We start from the raw sequence: 17,839 nt of genomic DNA, 5'->3' as shown, positions 1-17,839 counted from the left end.
GTAAAATAAAATAACAACCAAAGGAGTATTGGAACGCGAGATTGATTTTAGCAATCTCCTATGAAAACAAATAGTTGTGAAGTCCTCTGAAGATGCAGCAGTCTTTCTGTAATGGTTTCATTTTTTTATTTTAGATCAATAATAATATAACCAAATGTATATGCTTGTTTAATATGAATTGACAATTGGGAATGCATAGTATTTTTTCAGACTATGTGTCTAAACCAATAAAGTTTCAAAGCATTCGCGCTCTATTCCGGTTTTTGTCTGCACTTGTATGTCCCTTCCTTTGGAAAGCCAGGAATKCTGGAAGCGTTCAAAGCCAGGTTGGACGGGGCTTGGAACAGCCTGTTTTGGTGGAAGGAGTCCCTGCTCATGGCACGGGACTTGGAACTGGATTATCTTTGAGGCACCTTCAACCCAAATCATTTTATGATTCTATACGCTCTGTTTTTTCATGCAACGAAACAACCAGATTACTCCTCTCTATAAACTGAAGCTGAAACACGGGGTCTGATCAGTACAGGGAGTATCGCACACGCGGTTTATTTGCTCCATTTTTACACACGGTTTATTTTCTCCATTTTCACACACGTGTGATTTTTGTCCTGTGAGGGCGCTGAGGCGCTGGCACAGCTCACCCAGAGAACATTCCAGACGGGATCGGACAATGCTCGGACCCGCCCGGCCGGGTGCAGGTGTCCGAGCCCTCAGCACAGCCCTCACGCAGGGGGCGCCTCGCGCATGCGGGCTGGGGGCGCGGGGCGGGCCCGCCTGAGGCGCTGTGGGCGGGAGTGGCTGTCCGCGCTTCGGTTCGGTTCGGTTCGGTTCGGTTCGCCATGGAGCGGGACCGCGGGCTCCGGGCTTCCTGCACCGAGAAGGCACCGCGGAAGAAGCGCCGTGCGTCCCCTCTGCCGGGGGCGGCCGTTCTCCCGGGCAGCCGGGCTAGCGGCTCCCAGGAGTGTCGGCGGCGCCTGTTCGGGAGCGCGGGGCCCCGCGGGCCCGAGTCCGCCTGTAAGCGCCTTTTCCCGCGGCGGCGGGGCCGGGGGTGCAGGAGGCTGGGCCGGTACTGGCGGGAAAGGGAGGGGGGAAGAGCACCCTGTACTGTGCTTTGTCCTGTGTGTTGTCGTGGGTAAAGGTGCTGGTGGGGTAATCCGGGCAAGGCTTTTACTAGTAGCGGCATCGGTGTTCCTCAAAGGTTTGTTCGTCRCGCCTTCGTTCGTCGCGCCATCGTGCCCAGCCTAGCGGGTCTTGTGTAGGATTGGGAAGTGGTTTCTCGTTTGCTGTGTCCYTCACGGCTTGAAGAAAACAGACTGCTGTTCTGGAAACTGTTTTCTCTGTTTTGGCTGCTAGTTAGCAATCGGAAGAATTTTTCTTTCGGTAAAGCGCCTCGCCGCCATTTCATGGAGTYGGAAGGGAGCATCTAGAAATGGCGAGATGAAAAGCTTGCTCACCTTTGAGAGAATAAAAATTGCTTAAAGTCCTTACTCAAAAGGAGCTGCCTCGTTGTTGAACACTGTGCAGCAGATAAGAGTTCTTCAACTTAAGAATTTGAGACCGTCGAAGAAAGAACGCATGTCAAGGGAAGGGGTGGGAATCACGTGTAGGCTGACAGATTAACTTGCCGTAGAAATGGGGAAGACAAGCTGGGGACGTGCTGATCCTGGGCTGATCTTGGTAAAAGATTACTTTACTTTAAAAGTAAAGCTTTGCTGTTACAGGGTACAGGGAACATTTGGTTTTGTCTTGTTCTTGCTCTGCTGGCTCCTCACCTTCTGTGAGTTAAGTGCTCCTGTGCACAGGACTGAGGGCAACCAGCAGCCTAAAGGTTTTCCATATGCTTGAAAGAAGAGGATGAGTCCTGTCCAYATATCATCCTGTCCTGAATTCCCAGGGAGCTTCAGCCGAAGGGCTCTGTGTGGCCCTGGGGGAATGCARYGTTTCAGACMCAGTTTTTMGTGTGGGGATKGTCCCAAATAAGTGTGCTTGAGATCGCCTGAAAAYGGAGGCTCCTTTGTGGTCATAAAAGTGTAACTCTAGACAGTTKGGCTGTTTGTAGATCTTGGATAATGAAACTAAAGCACAAAGCTAAATTACTTTTAAAATTAGTTTCAGGTTAAGAAAATATGACTCTGAAATTGCTGATTCCTGATCAATTGTGTCATTAATMGCCTTTGGGATTACATACAGTGAGGACCAGTTTATGTAGATACACTTAATGATATTCCTAATAAACTCCATTTTAAATTGATTTATAGTCAAACTACTTTGAATCAAGGTAATGGTTGCTTCCTTTTAATCAACAGATTTCTAAGACACCAGAAGTATTTCATGAGGTCTGCTTTTCATTTTGTCTTGATGATATACAAGCTGAAAAAAGCTTGGGTAAAAATAATAAAGCAAATTCATACTTTACAYTGTTAGTGATAATAAGTTCAAAAAGTGTTCTGGGTCAGGAAGGGTCAGCTAAAGGTTCCCGGTTACAAATAATAATCCAAATTCTAATATTGAAGTTATCATTACTGAACTATRTATTTATTCTCTAGCCCTGAAGAAAAAGTTCAGTGGAAAAAACCTACCAAAAATTAAAGAAAATATGGAACTTACYGAAGAGAGCTCTTCACAAAACCAAAGGTCAGCTAGAATTCATTCAAACACCCCATTGTTAAGACTTGCTAATAAATTACAKTGTTTTGCCTTATGAGATGGCTCTTGCAGTGATGCAGTGTGAATTACCAGTACACTGATGTTTGTCAGATTATTTATTGGCACTCCATAAAGACATTTTGGAGTTGTTGCCTTTGTCTAAAATGTTATAGCTCTGTGAACTTAGTTCTGTTCTTCAACTGCAGCAATCAAGTGAAGGTCAGAGAAACAGCAGATTTGGAGAAAAAAGAAGAGGAACCAGAAGAAAGTGTACCAAAGAAGGTGAGAATGCTGTCTTGCTTTTTATCTACTAGTAATTGTATGGAGGATTGTCAGAGGCTGAAATAGTTCATGCTTTAAACATTGATACGAAGTTTTACTCGTTATAACAAAAACTGTATAAAAGAAGCCTCTCTGAAGATACCTGACTGAGACTTTGGACTGAAAGTTAAGCTGCTAAGATAAGATACTCAATCATTTCAGCCTAGCCTTCAAATCAGGTAAAATATCCGGTGAGTTATGTGTGTGTGCACAGGTTTTCAGGCAGAACTTGGTCCTGTATTTTGCATCACATTTTCTGTGTCTTTGGCTAGAATAAAAACTGTTGAAACTACTGGTAGCATGAGAAAACATCAATACTAATTATCCTTAATGAGGCAAGGTTGTCGGAATTGTGTTGTGTGGAAGATACCTCAGTAGAGTGTGATTCCAGAGAATGGCTTGCTTTTAGGTCACATACAGACATTTGGCAGGTCGTTGTTGCTYTTCCTTGTGTTACTAAAACTAGAACAAAGAATTTGGAGATGATGGTGCAGAAGTGTTACAGGACAGTTAATACTGCAGTGGCAAGAGAGTAGTGAACCAGGTGCATTTGAACTGAGATAACCAGCGCAAAGGGCTCAGGTGATACTGGTATAGAACTAKTTTTCTTTAAAATGCTAGCTTTTATTTAGAGCCTACCAATTATTTACATTTTCTACAAATGCTTTGTTTCATGGAATCTACTGCCTACACATCACAGATGTTTGTATTTACAGAAATGGTGTAGGAAGTGATCTACAGAAATGTAGAACGTGAGAATCTGAAMAAATAGTAAAAGCAAAAGGCACTGAAGTTCATTACTTCACCACTGTTATGCTTAACTTCAGTTGATGTCAGTATGCCTTCACTGGCCGTCTCATCCAGCAAAGATTGTAGGGTCAATTGATAGGGTATTYGTCATGAATTTTAGAGTAGTAAGGCAGATTGCAGATTTGTTAATGTGCATGAAAAACCCTGCTGCAAATTACTTTGGGAATAGCAGGCTTAAGTGGTGAAGACGGTGAGTTTTCTCAGCATCTGCTAATGCAGGATGATACTTAAATGCCTTTCTTTGTCTGCATCCAGTTTTTTCAAGTTGTTTGTATTGGTCTTTTAATTTTAGAAATCCAAAATAATCAACTTTGGAAGTAAAGGAAGTTTTAAAAMTGCTGAAGTGAATTCAAGTGAGTATAATGACAATAAATTAAATTATTAAACATTTTTTTATATCTGTATAAAACTAAATGATAAATTAATTATGTAGTTTTATTTCTATTAAAGTACTGGTCTTGTATTGTGCTGTTACCGTACTCGTTCTGACTGTGTGATATTAGAAAGTGAAGGTGTTTTGATTACTGACTGAACTTGTTGCAGCCTGTGGCTGTGCTCATATGAATTGGTGGCAGCACAGGCAGACCTCTGCAGACCCTGAGACAATCTTGAGCCCAGCCTGTTGGAAACCACAAGATCTTGGTTTTACATTGACARAACTAAAGTTCCTGAGCATGAGTCCTTCAGTTTACTCAAATCTGCATTTCTAAAAGCTTGTGTCCTGTTTAAGAATTACTTTACTAGAGGCAAAATTCTTCAGGTATGGCTTATGAGCCTTGGGCCAGGAAGGTGTTTTAGCTTAGGTAGTGGTTGGAAGTAAATAAAGGATGCCCTCTGTTTCTTTTTGTATTATGACTCATTGTAAGAYACTGACATGATCATGTTTTAGCTCATTACAGGAATGAAACTCAGATAMGGAAATCCTGATGGTTTGTACAAGATGATAAGATTTTTAGCCTCTCTGCAAACCCTTTTTGTCTCTTTCTTTAGGTACAGAAATGACTCTTCCCACAGGTGTTTCAACCTTTCTTATAGAGTGTTTAGATGAAAATTCAGCTTCACAGTATAACATGACTAGTGACAGCCTGGATAGTTATTCATCCCCTGAAACATTCAGAGATGATGATTCAGGTGAGACTTTTGGGGGATTTTTTTTTTAGTTTTATTTGATGTAGAAAAYGTTGGGAGACTTTCTACAATAGAAAGACTAGTGGCCTCCCTTGGTGTGACTCACCAGGTCCATCTTTGCTGTAAGTCAGCCCGTGCTTCACATGGAATCYGTGTATCTGTCCTCTAATCTGGTGTGAATCAGGTCCTGGTGTAATTTGAATCRTACTTTAAACATAAAATACTCACTGTTGACAGAAGCTGTTTATTGGGAATGACCCAGAAATGTGCTTTCAGTCAAATTCCATCCAAACTTTTCTGTAGCTGTTTGACCCTAGAAAATGCTTTAATTTTGCGGTTTAGTTCCCGTCCTGCAAACACGATTGCTTTGTGTGATCACAAATTTAATAACACAATGAATTTCAGCATAAGAAGTCTGCATTTTTTTTTTTTTAATGTCCAGAAAAATGCCATTTTTACTCTTTGGATCCTGTCAAGTACAAGAATTCTACTCTCCTGGACTCCAGCAAAGCAGTGACCATYGATAAGATACCACAGATCTCAAATCTTTCCGCAATACAAGGTAATTCTTTTCTACAATACTTCAGGATATAAACATTAAAAAAATCTGGTGTGAGGAACCTGTATAAAATATGTAATCAYCATTTTTATGCAAAGTATGTCTGCCTAATGGAGAGCGGCTCCCTGCTAGTGGTGTGTCTGTGTTTGCTTCTAATATTGCGCTTTATATGTTAGTTTGCCCTRAAAAAATTCTGGTCTAAGCTGGCTTAGCTTTTTCATTTAAAGTTCAACTTTCATATTTTGGGTTTTTTTTAGAACCTGTACCAGAAGATTGTCCAGACCGATTCATTACAAGGTAATTGCTACAGCAGACTCTTTGATGCACCTAAATGTTCAGGCTCTTCTCTTTTGAGTGATACTTAAAGGCCAGGACAAACAAGTCTCTGCTCCTGCAAACATTTCTGTGGAGTTTCAGCTACCTGTGTCCTCACTAACTTTGAAATTGGTGGAATTTGAAATTGCTCAGGGAAGAGTTTGCCTTACAGACTTCTGGTTTGGCCTTGCAGTTGTAGGGAAGTCAGTGTAAGAGAACTCAACAGAGGATTTTATGGAAGGAGATTACATTTATTTACAAAATCCATAAATAAGTTGCTTTTATCCAATTGCACTAATTCTGTTAGATTTCATTCAATCACAGCAAGAGGTGTGTGCTCAGGTGATGTGGCCAGGCTTGTCTATGCAGTACAGAGTGTGAAGYTGTTGTCAAGTCTTCATTAAGTCTCTGGCATCTGTGCTTGCCCAGAGAAAAATGAGTTTGGCAGGTCTTTTATATTCTTTAGGAATCATCAGTYTACATGGGGTGCTCCTTTGCTTTGGAATCCTGCTGACTTTGTAATCTTGGGCCAGGTTACTGCCTGTTGTTAGTGTTTCCTTACTTGGAATGCATCTGCCAGGAAGTGGAATGATGTGTATGTGGTGTGCTGGGACCTTGCTGACACCCCTCTATTTCTGGGTGCCAAGTTTTCTGGGACGAGTTGTCAGTGGTGAGGTTTTATCACAGTGAAGGCTCTTCTGCACTTGGCCTTGTCACAGAGCTGCCTTCAGGTCCTGACATAAAAAYCTGAGGAACATGAGTGTTTTTCTAGGACCAGCATCATTTCTTTTAACCCTGTGCTGCTCCTTCCAGTCTTACGTGCAGATATTTTTATTCATAACACATATCAATGTTAGTGTTACACAATGTTAGATGTCTACACAACAGAATCTGAATTTTCTCCCTGCATCCTCCTTAAATATGTTCTGTTCTAAAATGCTGAAGTGCTAACCATTTAGTGAGTCTTCTGTGGGTTTTAAAATGCAACAATCCTTATGATAAGCTGTGTGAATTGATGATAAASTCAAATAACTGTAAAGGGTGATTAAGCAACTCCCTAATATTTTTTAAAATAAGTTTTATCCCTTTTCCCTCAGTGTATATTTTCCTAGGATTTTCTTATTAATAGTTTTTTTTAATGTCAGAACAGTTGTTCATTTTTTTTCCTCCTCTTCTAGAAAGGGACCATCAAATTCTAATTRCAGTTCTTCAGCATTAAGCGTTTCAACTACTCTGGCAGGTAAAATGTGACCYGAAGCAGTTGTATTACCTGTGAAAACTACCAAACTTAAATGATTGCCTGGTATCTAAACCAGGTTTCTACTGTGTCATTTGTCTTCCAGCAAAGACTAAACTCAGTTTTGTCTGGAAGGGAAAGTGTACCCAGAACATAAGTCTTGGTTCTAATTAATGTGGTAGGAGAAGAAAACCRAAAGAAACAACCCACTAAAGTCTCAGACCCTGCATTTTTTCCATTTAATCACCCATGATGCTCAATGAAAATTGGCATTTCTTGCTTAACTTACCCAGGAACAGAACTGTTTGTATCATGTTCTTGAACTTATTTCATATCAGCTTCACAAAACATTGAGTCCCTGATGTAACTACAGTTCTGATCTMTGACTGATATGATTTTGTCTGTGGCCCAGGTACCACATAATTTCTCCCTGCTTAATTTGAAGTGTAATGGCAGCAGAAGTTGCCACTGGTTAAGACTGCTATGATTATGCARGTCTCTGCTCTCACAGTGTGTGTGTCCAGCTGTAAACAGCCAGGTGAACATAAGTTTAATAAGGAGCTTTGCTTAAGGAATGGGAGAGGAGTGAAGTAGTCCTGATGGTGGGGAGAGGGAGATGAGAATTRTACTGGAGGGTGGAACAGTGTTTACATGGGTGGCTTTGGAATTTTCCTTTYTGAGAACCATCCTGTAAGACATGGGGTGGAGAGTAGCTATGGTCTTTGTCTCAAGTTAATTAATGTGTTGGAAATCTGTCACAGGAAAAAAACTCTGTAAAATAACAGCTGCAAGAGAGAGAACTCCAGACCTAAAAACTGGTATACGCTGTTCTTCACCGTTAGGACCGGAAAGCAAGGTGAAAGATCCTTAATAAATCAGCAAGGTTGTAACACAAATGATTTTCTCTTTGTATGGGTGGAAAACTCCACCTAGAGGTACTACTGTTCCTGCTACACATGTAAAGGGGTGCTTGCAGCCAGGGCAGAGTGAAGATGTAGCTTGCCTCTCCCTCTTGATAGAGCAATAGTCATGGATGTCCCCACAGTCATTATTTTTCAGACTGGCTGTGAGAGTGGTACTGAGATAGATTGTGTAGAGCTTGACTATGACAGAGGGACTCTTAGTGCTTACCAGGTATAGATATTCTGTTTGTAACATAAAATATTATTGTTTCACTATTYAGCATGATAATCAAGCAGCTAAAGCCAAAAAGCTGAAGAAAAAAAAGAGTTGTAATAGCTTAGAAGGAGGTTCATCATCGTTTAGGCAGCTTGATRCCTCAGGAAACACTTCAGCCAGATCAAAGAGGTTGACAGCAGAARTTCTGCGGAGCAAACGGACAGATGCTGTGGTGGTGAGTATTCCCATTGTACCCCACTGATTAACAATGGCATGGAATGGAAGTGGGACTTGTGAATTGTGACTAAAGTTACAATTAAATAGGAGAAATGGCATGCTGCAGTAAACTAATGGTCTTAATTTTAGAGAGCATAAGACCAAAAAAACCTGAATGACAGGAATTCAGTATTTCAATCTGAAGAACTAATAGTAGTTCTAAATAGAGTTCTGAAAGTACTGTGTACTAGGAGAATACTGTTAGAGTAATAATAAACAGCAAAGAATTTGAAACTGATACTGAGTTCTTCTGTTTTTGCTTAGCAGATGACTTCCACCATGCTAATCATAGAGGAAAGTAAAGTCCTAAAAAATCCTGGTCATCCTCAGCTTCTAGAGCTAGATGTGAGTGTCTCTCTAATGCTTCTTTTTTGTTGTTGGATTTTTTTGGTGTTTTTCTTTGTTTTTGAATGATTAAAACCAAAGAAATTATTCCTTGTGGCACATTCAATTTCTGCCTATACATCTGTTACACAGCAAATTGCACAACAAACTGATAAATTCTGGACAATTAAAAAAACCTAAACAGCTCAACCTAGGAATTTGTTTTGTATTTTTATTAATGTAATGTAAAACCAGCGCTAGTAGTCTTACTTGCACAACCCCTTTGATTCAAATTTGRTATTTAAATGGCAGTTTGAATTCTTTGGCAGTACAGCTATTACAGTACTACCACTTATCTCTGCACGCTTGAGCTAGTGCATACTAGATTATTAAACAGAACATCAGGGTCTTGATGAAGCCCTAAATAATTTTTTTTAGGCAATAGGATAATATCTTCTCCATGACCCAACAAGCATTAGCCAATCTGAATTGTTGTCTGTTATTTAACTGGACAATTATTCCTGTATATTTTGTATTTTGACGGAGCTATAGCTTAGCTTGTCGCCGGTGTGCAAAGCCTCACCTGGGGAAGACCTGTTCCTGAATACCACAGGTCCATTTGTAAATTCRGAAGAAATTGTTCCTGCATCTCTGAGCTCAGAAAAAGAAATTATTCCTCAAAGTCCAGAAGAAAATATTTTAAAGGTTCTGATTTTATTGCACTTTTWAAGTCCAGTTTTGTCATTTTAATTTGTAGTGTACTGTATAGTTAATCCTTACAGTATTAAAACTGCTAAAGAGAATATTTAAAGCTTTGAAGCTTACTATCACCCTTTCCAATAGCATTTAAAGTGTACACATGTAGTCTTAAATGTTTTCTAGTGACATGCTTTCAAATTTGCATGTCATCTCTAATTTCCAAAGAAGAAAGCTAAAAGAATATCTCTTCAACGCGAGTAGTTGTGTGAATGAAATGTCTTTAATCTTTTCAGCCTCTGTATGACAAGGAAATCTGCTCCATTGTTAGATTGTCACCAGGCCGGAGGCTTTCCAGGYCTCGGCAAGTTCCAGCTAAGAAGAAAGAGTTCTGCATTCCCAAAAGAGTGCCTGAAGGTAAAGGAATATAGACTTGGTTCACTGTGCCGATGGTAATGGGTTAGTTGAGGTATAAAGGTTGTTGGGCTTTTCTAAAGAAGTCTGAATATTTGGAAAAATTGCAAGGCTTCAAAGAGTATAAGTTGCAGAAAACTTCAAATCTCTGACTTAATAGTGTTCTTGTGCAACAGTACTCTTGTGCAACAGCACTAACATTTTCTTCTCCAAGGATCTGCAGCATATGAATTCATAATTCATAGGCTACTTCATAATTGAGACCAAAAGTTGCTAGTAGGTGACTGAGAATAGCTGTGCTGCTTCAGGTTACTCCAGAAGTAACTTAYTGCCCAGAGAAGCTGTGGCTGCCCCATCCCYGTAAGTGTTGAAGGCCAGGCTGGAAGGGCTCTGAGCAACCTGGTCTASTGGAAGCTGTCCCTTACCTTGGCWGAGGAGACTTRGAATGTGATGAGCCTTAAGGTTCCTTTCAAGCCAAATCATTCAGTGGTTCTGTGATTCTAAACACAACTTTGCATTTCACTGCTGCTGTGGAGATTTCTTAGAAAAGATACCAACTTCTTCAGTAAATTATTATTCTGTGCTTTATTTCTGGGRTGACTAAGCCTGAGTTAAACTTTTTATCTGGTATTTCCCCCCTTGSCTCCCAAAAGTAGTTCAAGTTATCAGTACTGCTTTTCTTCAAAAATTATCAGTTTCTCATAAGGTTTCTATTCTTTTYTCTTGAAACCCTTCACATAGGGGAAGCTCCTTTATTCACTTCCTAGATTTTTGTTAAACAAAAATGAGAACTGTGAACAAAACTGTTTSATCACTAACATGGAGGTAAAACCTCTCCCTTTCCCATCTCTCATGAAGTTTCTCGATGTACCACTGGATGGCACATGTCTTCCAAAGTTTAAAGTCATTCTTCACAATGTCTGCAAGTTTTCTGCAAGTTGTGTGTCATTTATTCTGTTTTAAATTCAATACAAAGATACTGTGTAAACGTGGCAGCTTTCAAAAATACTGGATACACACAAATTTTCATTTGCAGTGTCTTAGGTTCAAATGCATTCCTACTTTATTAGCAGATGAGTTATATGCATCTAGAATGCAGGGAAGTGCTTGTGTGTGCGCATGTATTAATTAATGACACTCATCTGATGCTTCTGTACAGATCAAAGAAATGGGATGCTAGGTCATGTGCCCAGGCAAATTGTGGTAATACAGAACACAGCTTGTACTTGGTGGGCAGGTGAATCAGAATCAGCAAGTGGTGTTGTCAGAACAAAAGTTTGGTTTTCTTACTGCTTTTCTAGAGGATCCYGCTATTGGGAATTAGACCCCACTGTGGTGGGGAATTTATGCTGGGTGTTTTATTCTCTGCTCAAGGAGTCTTTCAGATTATGCTGGTTTTCATTAGGAATGTACATGTACTCAAATTTATTGTTCCCTCCTCACTGGCAAATGAGACTTGCAAGATCCAGATTCTTCCAGACAAATGCTAGCATTGGATATCAAGTGAACCACTGAACAGCTGATCAGATCAATGAGCTTTCTGTTACATATGAGCATGTGCTACTTTATTGATAATTATTTATCACCTTTTCCCCCCAGATAGTATTACAAGTACCAAAAACTGGATCTACGGTAAACAGAGATGAGATTTTTGGCTCTCAGCAGGAGTTACCAGAAGAAATGACGGTCTTGCTGCTGCTGTGGCAGGCTGGTAAAACGGAACTCCTAACTATTGTTAAATGGTTGTATTTTTTCTTTGTTTGCATATATGTTGTTTGAAATTCAGTATTACATGTTTCTGTAAGCTAGTAAATACTCMTACTTCATATTAAATTACTTTGCACAGCAACTAGATCCTGTTCTGGGCATTGTTCTGTAAGGATTCCATAAAGATAATTCTTCAGTTTGTTCAGATTTTTAAAAGGTGTGACTGAAGAACAGCAGACCAAATAGAATAATGGAATTACTTTTGGCCCTTACTCTACCAGGATTTTCTGTAGTAGCATTAGTATCTGAAGATGTGCTCTCTTTAGATACCAGTGTTAACAGTGAAGGTAACTGCATGTCCTGGAAGTGGCTATGAAAGTATTCATGTACCCCGGGAACCCAGAAGTCAATAGTATGCCACCATTAAACTCCTTGAATGCTTAGGTCTGCAGAACTTTGGAGCTACAGGACTGCTGTAATTGGATTTTTGAACATGAATACAGGTCATCTTCACCCCATCATCACTGTGAACTGGCTCTTGGGCATTAGCACTGCCACTGTTCTGGGCACATCCRCTGCTCAGCCACTTTCTGTTTCATCTCAGATACTTTGTAATATCACATTTCGCAGTCATTGTTTCTCCTAGTGGCTTCAGATTTAGACAGAAAGGATATGCCTTACATGAACACAATGGTGGGAAAAGCCCTTTTATAGCTGAACTATTTGAAGAGATGGATAATTCTGGGTTTTCAGGTTACTGGTCACAGTGTCCACTTAAATCAGATTCCCAGTGCTTCCAGTTCAGCTTGCAGATTGTTGATTCATAAATGTTGTTCTTAATGTGCCAAATGCCTTGCAAAACACTGTCAAGAACACTTTTTTTCCACTTGAATTCATTGCACCCCTACCGTGTTCTCACTAAACATACTTTATCAGATTTTTTCTGCACAAAAATGAAGTTCTTCAATGTTCAAAATGTTAATAGGGCTTTCAAAAGTCTTGAGTTTGTTTCTCAATGTTATCTCCCTGGAAAACAGTTCTGTATTTCTAAAAAGAGCACGACAAGAAGACATACAAAATCCACAACTTTAGTTGGACTGCATTTGAGAATACCTGCCAAAGTTCAAACCCTGATCTTTTCCCCATTGCTCTAGGGTAGAAGGAAGTGCAAATAAATGCTGCTGGATTAGTCTATGAACAAGTATTATATAAACATTCTATATGGCTCAAGGTTAAAAATTATGCCATTAAGGTTTTTTCTTCKAAGCATTAGTAGAATGAGTTCTGCCAGTAACTCCTTGGAGTCCTCTCAGATAGGCTCTTAATTATCAATATCCTTGTTCTTGCAAATACTAAATCACTAATAATTATGCAAGAATCTAGAGCCCCAAGGAGATAAAGGTGAGCTCCTTGATGTAGCTTTAAGCAAAATCAAAAGCTAAGTATTTAGTAAGTCGTCATTATGGTTATTCAAGTAAAGGATGGTCCACAATCAATATATGTTTTTTGTAAGGGTATTCTGGAAGTGGTAGGAAAGAACACTTATTTTGGTAGTTTCATACAAAGAGACTAATACTGGCAAACAAATTGGAAAGTACAAGAGAAGAAAATACAGCCTKTTACTGTGGAACTGGCTGTAACAGCCTCAATATTGCTAGGGTTTGCTTTTGTTTTTCTTGATGTGATCAGGCAGTATAAGAGGACAGAAACATCATGAACCACAATCTCTTGTCCTTCCCTTCAGTTATGAAAGCACTGTTTCTTATTTTCATCTTTTGTCTGACTCTTAGAGAAAGTGTAATTAATTACCAGGCTAGCTGTTTGCCCCAGGGAAGGAAATTCATTTTGAGGCTGCAACAATCTCTACTCTTGTTCTGCTGTTCTCAAAGGAAAGGCATTTTCCCAGAGTTTGGTTTTCAGCTGAAAAATGACTACATAAAATTTCTTTCAGAGTGGAAACYGGCTCTTCCATATTGGTGGATAAAGGTTATGGGTCATGGCCAGTTAATGGGTTGGACAGAGGAGGTTATTTGTGCAGTGATTCAGGAGAGGAATCTGTTCAGTGTCACTARGGCTGCTCTGTCACATCCCAGACATGATGAAGTCTTAATGGCCTGAATGGAATYGCTTCCAGCAAGTCAGTCCATGCAAGAACTCTGATAATCCTTTATCACCAGGAATTGTGCATGGCAGATGCATGTTAAGTAAATGTATTATACATAAATCTGTAAGAGGTTTTTCATTAACACTGTTCAGTTATTTTTGTTATCTGAAGTGCACTTCTAGGAGACTTTGACTCCAAGTGCTCAGAGATGGTGGGTGATGTGTTTTGTACTAGAGTGCCACAAGGGTACATGTACAGGCTGGTGGAGGGTAAAGCCTTACACGCAAATGGTTCTGGTTTGGTTCATAATCTTTAGCGACTTTAGAGAGGTCTGGGGCCTAAATCAAAACATACTGAATGACACGTAAGTTCACTTGCATTTAAAGGGACTCCATCMGCTAGAATTGTAATGCACTTGAGYTTAGCTTAATCTTCATTGCTCTAAACTGTGAAATTACTGAAAGCTCAGTTACATATCCTGGCCAAAATTCTACCATTTTATTGTGTTCCAGAAGACATTTTATATTTGAGACTGTATTTACATRCTCCTCTTTACATACTCCAGGAGGCTTTCATATAGTGAAAGGATGTAGAGATTGGTCATGTATTAATGTGTGGCAGGCATGTGTATGTTCCATACAGAACAAGGGGGAAAAGATGCATCTAAACATTAATTCCGGTTTTGTGTGAGAATTTTCTACAACTTCTGGTAGATGGAAAACAAAGTTCCTACACATTGTGGAGAATCATTATGTGGATATGTTACACATGTGCTAAATAATACCTTAAAAATAATCTGCTTAATTTAATCTGACATCATACGTTGTTTCAGCTTAATTCCATTTTCAGGGAAAGCAGATGAGTCAGTCAGTTTTGTCAGTGCTTAATTAAACTTCCTAGCAGTGTTGTATCTGAACAGTGAGAYACTGAAGGAGACTGTTAGCTGTTACCAGGGTTTGTATTTCACTCAAATGTTACTAATAAAGAGTTTTGCAAAAAGCCACAGATCCTTTTGATTTTATAAAACGTGCCACACTTTTTTTATTTTTTTTTTAACTTTGTTTTGGAATCAGTTGCTGGACTTTATGTCCTAAATACTATTTTGTGGATGGATGTTTTATCTGTAATGATGGCTTCCTCTGCCATCAACTACACGCATTCCACCGTCCCTGTAGGTTTTGAATCGACTCCATCTGAGCTGAGCCATTCTGCTTACAGCTGTGGGAGAATCGCTTCTTGTACCTGGCGGGAGAGCGGGCAGGCGCTGAATTTTTGAGGTTTGGGGTAAAAGACGTCACCTTTGCTGCACCCCCGCACGCTGAGTCCCGAAGGCGCTGGGTACAGGCACGAGAAGGATCTGATGTCTCGATCGTGACCTCCTCTCGCCTTCCTGGGGTTCCTGCCTTTAACTTCCGTCCGAAGAAGGAAAACACAAGAGCGGCGCGTTCTCGCCGCCCCCGGGGGATTCCTCGGCCCTGCCCCCGGCGGAGCCCCGCACACGCGGCCGCCGCACGAGCGGGCGAGGCGGGGCAGCCCCGGATTCCCTGCAGGCCCGGCTCTCCCCCCGTGGGGCCGCCCCGCCGGGCCCGCCCCGCCCGCCGGCCGGCCCTCGCTCCCTGCGTCCCTCCCCTCGCTGCCTCCTCCCCTCCTGGCAGCGCCGGGTGACTAATTTCTGTCATATGACTGTGACACCGAATGGAGCGGGGCGGGCGGAACTAGCCGCGGCGAGGGGACGGCGCTGCGCGGAGCCCAGCGCCTCGGCGGCGGGGGCAGCGGCGGCGCCCCAAGATGCCGCCCACCCTCTTCCAGAAGCTCTTCAACAAGAAGCACGGGCTCATCTCCCCGGCCAGGGACGCCCGCGACGACTGTGTCTTCAGGTAACCGGGACGGGGCCGCTCTCCTCTCCTGCTCCAAACTTCTGCGCCGAGTTCCTCGCTCCCTCCGCCGCCCGGAGGAACGCGGGGGCCGGCAGACCCTTCCCTGCCCCCTCGGCAGTCTCTCGGCGCCGTGCCCCGCTGCCCCCGGCCCCGGGGGATCCGTCCCCCGCCCTCCTTGGGAGCCCCGGGGGTGCCCGGCCGGGCCCCTCCGGCGGGCGCGGTGTGGGAGCCCCCCGGGACCGCCACGTCGGGGCGGCCGCGGTGCCTCGGCTCGGCTGCCTCCCTCCCTCCCTCCCCTGCCGGGGGCCGTGCCTCGCCCCCAGCCCGCCGCTGCCTCCCCTTCCCCGGCGTGTGTGGGGCCCCGGCCCCCGCCGCTCTCTCCGGGGATGCTGCGGGCCGGAGAGGGCGACAGGCGGGCAGCTCTCCAGAAAGCAGCCCCGGGAACGGCGAGAAAACGTGAAGTTTTGGCCRAGAGAGGAGCGGGGCTTCTGGTGAAATTGGTCACGCTCTGACCGCAAGCAGCCCTGGCTCGGCCGGGCGGTGCCAAGCTGAGCACGGGGAGCGGGCAGGGGCCCCAGGGCAGCCCGGGGCCGGGGGGCTCGCACGGCTCGGGCTGGGGCCCGGTGGGGCCGGGGCTCGGGTGCTGCGGGGCTCGGGAACAGGTAGTTCTTGTGCTGTTCCACGCGTGGATCGTGGGCACGCTCGAAAGCGATGCCGTGTCTGCGTCCTGGCAAAGGAAGAACCTGCAACTCGTTTTGAAGTGCAGTTTGCCTCCTAGATGCAAATACAATCTGCTTCATTAGTAAGAGTTACGCGCTTCTTGAAGCACTTCTAACAATGTGGTGAAGCTTTCCTCCCACCCGCTGCCTTGAAATTTATTGCCTGTAAATGATGAGCCCTTTGGTTGCTCTGTAAAGGAAGATCTCTGACTGATGGGCTTCATTTTCTGTGGTGGGATACCCCTTTTAGCTGCAGTATGTCGCGGTTTGGATGGATTATAGTGTATCTGCAGTTATCTAAGCACGAGGATTTAAAAAAATATTGATGGGACTGAGTCCTCTGGGAGTCAARACACGCTCCTGGACACTACCTGGAGCTCAAGCAACTTTTGAAGATGCTGATCATAGCTGCTTGCACACCTCTTTGTTWTTCWCTGCGAAGGTGAATCCTTTTTTTAATGATCTTTTCCAAGAAACAAAATGTTCTAATGATGTCAATGACATCTTATTTTCCAAATCATCCTAATACTGGACTAGAGCCCTTCCTGGGGAGGGGGCATTAGGACTGCTCCGTGTCTTGCCTTTTGCTGTGCCTTGGTATCTGGAGATGGGTGTTCATGCAACAGTCGCAGTGCAGACCTGGGGCAGAAATGTGGGGATCACACCCGTGTTGAAAGGAGGAGAGYGAGTACTTGGCAAGGTCTGTGCTCCCCTTGTCACCTGCATCATTCTGTGCCRAACTGGGTCTGAAATTTATAGTTCTGTTTCGCTTTGTGATATGAACTGTCAGCTGGTAACTGGTGAATTTGCACTTGGGGACTTGCGTTTGCATTTTTGGGTGGACTCACAGGTATAAACTGCAGTGAGAGGCTGACAAGGTTCTGGGGAGGGTGGGAGACCCAGATCTGGCTTAAGAGAGCCAAACAGTATGTTTTTAAGACTCTCTGGACAGGTTACCTAACGGCTGCTTTTGTTTTCCTAATGGAAAACAGTTTGTAGCTAAATCACAAATAGTGAAGATTATCARTTCCTGGTGAAACTTTTTGATAATACACAAAAAATAGACTTATTCATGACAGCTGAGTCTTTGGACACTAGAAACAAGCACTTTGGTGTTTAGACTGTTGTTGGTTCCAGTGAAACTGAATGCAACAGCCTCATCAATTCCACTGGGGCAAGGTGATGTTTTATGGATTGATACATTAATATCTGTTTAGAGTGTAAATGACAGAGCATAATATTAAAAATAATATTTTCCAAATAATTCTGAGTGCTGTTATTTCTGTCTATCTTCACTTTGAAAGTTCTGCTCATATTATTGAGGAGGCCCAGTAGAACAACCATAAAAATGCATAAATTTTCTTACTATATTTTGTGAATAATATGTACTTTGAGGGAAGAGCCCAGCTAATCCGGCAGTGACATCAATGTAGCAGAATATTTAAGGATGGTTTTGATGCTCATTTTATTTTACTATGAATATGTTTTGCATTTCTATCAGGTTTACTGTGAAAATTCACCAGTTCTTCTAATCTGACCTTACACTGTTTCAAAAATAAAACARTACTTTTCAGGGGAAAGATTTTG

General features: G+C 42.4%; 2 protein-coding genes across 4 annotated transcripts in view; both read left to right on the top strand.

Moving 5' to 3' along the window:
* The first annotated feature begins 816 nt into the window (after positions 1-816).
* Positions 817-12,019, top strand: MEIKIN (meiotic kinetochore factor). Of its 2 annotated transcripts, XM_057383666.1 has the most exons (13): positions 817-1,014; positions 2,547-2,634; positions 2,853-2,928; positions 4,070-4,130; positions 4,768-4,908; positions 5,348-5,467; positions 5,722-5,761; positions 6,958-7,019; positions 7,778-7,872; positions 8,200-8,370; positions 8,679-8,756; positions 9,728-9,848; positions 11,445-12,019. In XM_057383666.1, the coding sequence occupies exons 1-13, from the start codon at positions 840-842 to the stop codon at positions 11,489-11,491; spliced, it is 1,275 nt and encodes a 424-aa protein (XP_057239649.1). In that variant the 5' UTR covers positions 817-839; the 3' UTR covers positions 11,492-12,019. The 2 variants fall into 2 exon arrangements, with proteins under 2 accessions (XP_057239649.1, XP_057239650.1); XM_057383667.1 differs by lacking the exon at positions 8,679-8,756.
* A 3,313-nt stretch (positions 12,020-15,332) lies between these two features.
* The window catches only part of FNIP1 (folliculin interacting protein 1), a 65,090-nt gene continuing 62,583 nt past the window's right edge, over positions 15,333-17,839 (top strand). For both annotated transcript variants that reach the window (XM_057383670.1, XM_057383668.1), the window contains exon 1: positions 15,333-15,533. In XM_057383670.1, the coding sequence (XP_057239653.1) occupies positions 15,445-15,533 (89 nt within the window). In that variant the 5' untranslated portion in view covers positions 15,333-15,444. The remainder of the gene's footprint in view (positions 15,534-17,839) is intronic.

Source organism: Malurus melanocephalus, unplaced genomic scaffold, assembly GCF_030028575.1.
Source record: "Malurus melanocephalus ecotype Western Australia unplaced genomic scaffold, MMel_1.1 scaffold_650, whole genome shotgun sequence".
Lineage (NCBI taxonomy): Eukaryota > Metazoa > Chordata > Aves > Passeriformes > Maluridae > Malurus > Malurus melanocephalus.
This window is presented reverse-complemented; position numbering and strand designations above follow the sequence as displayed.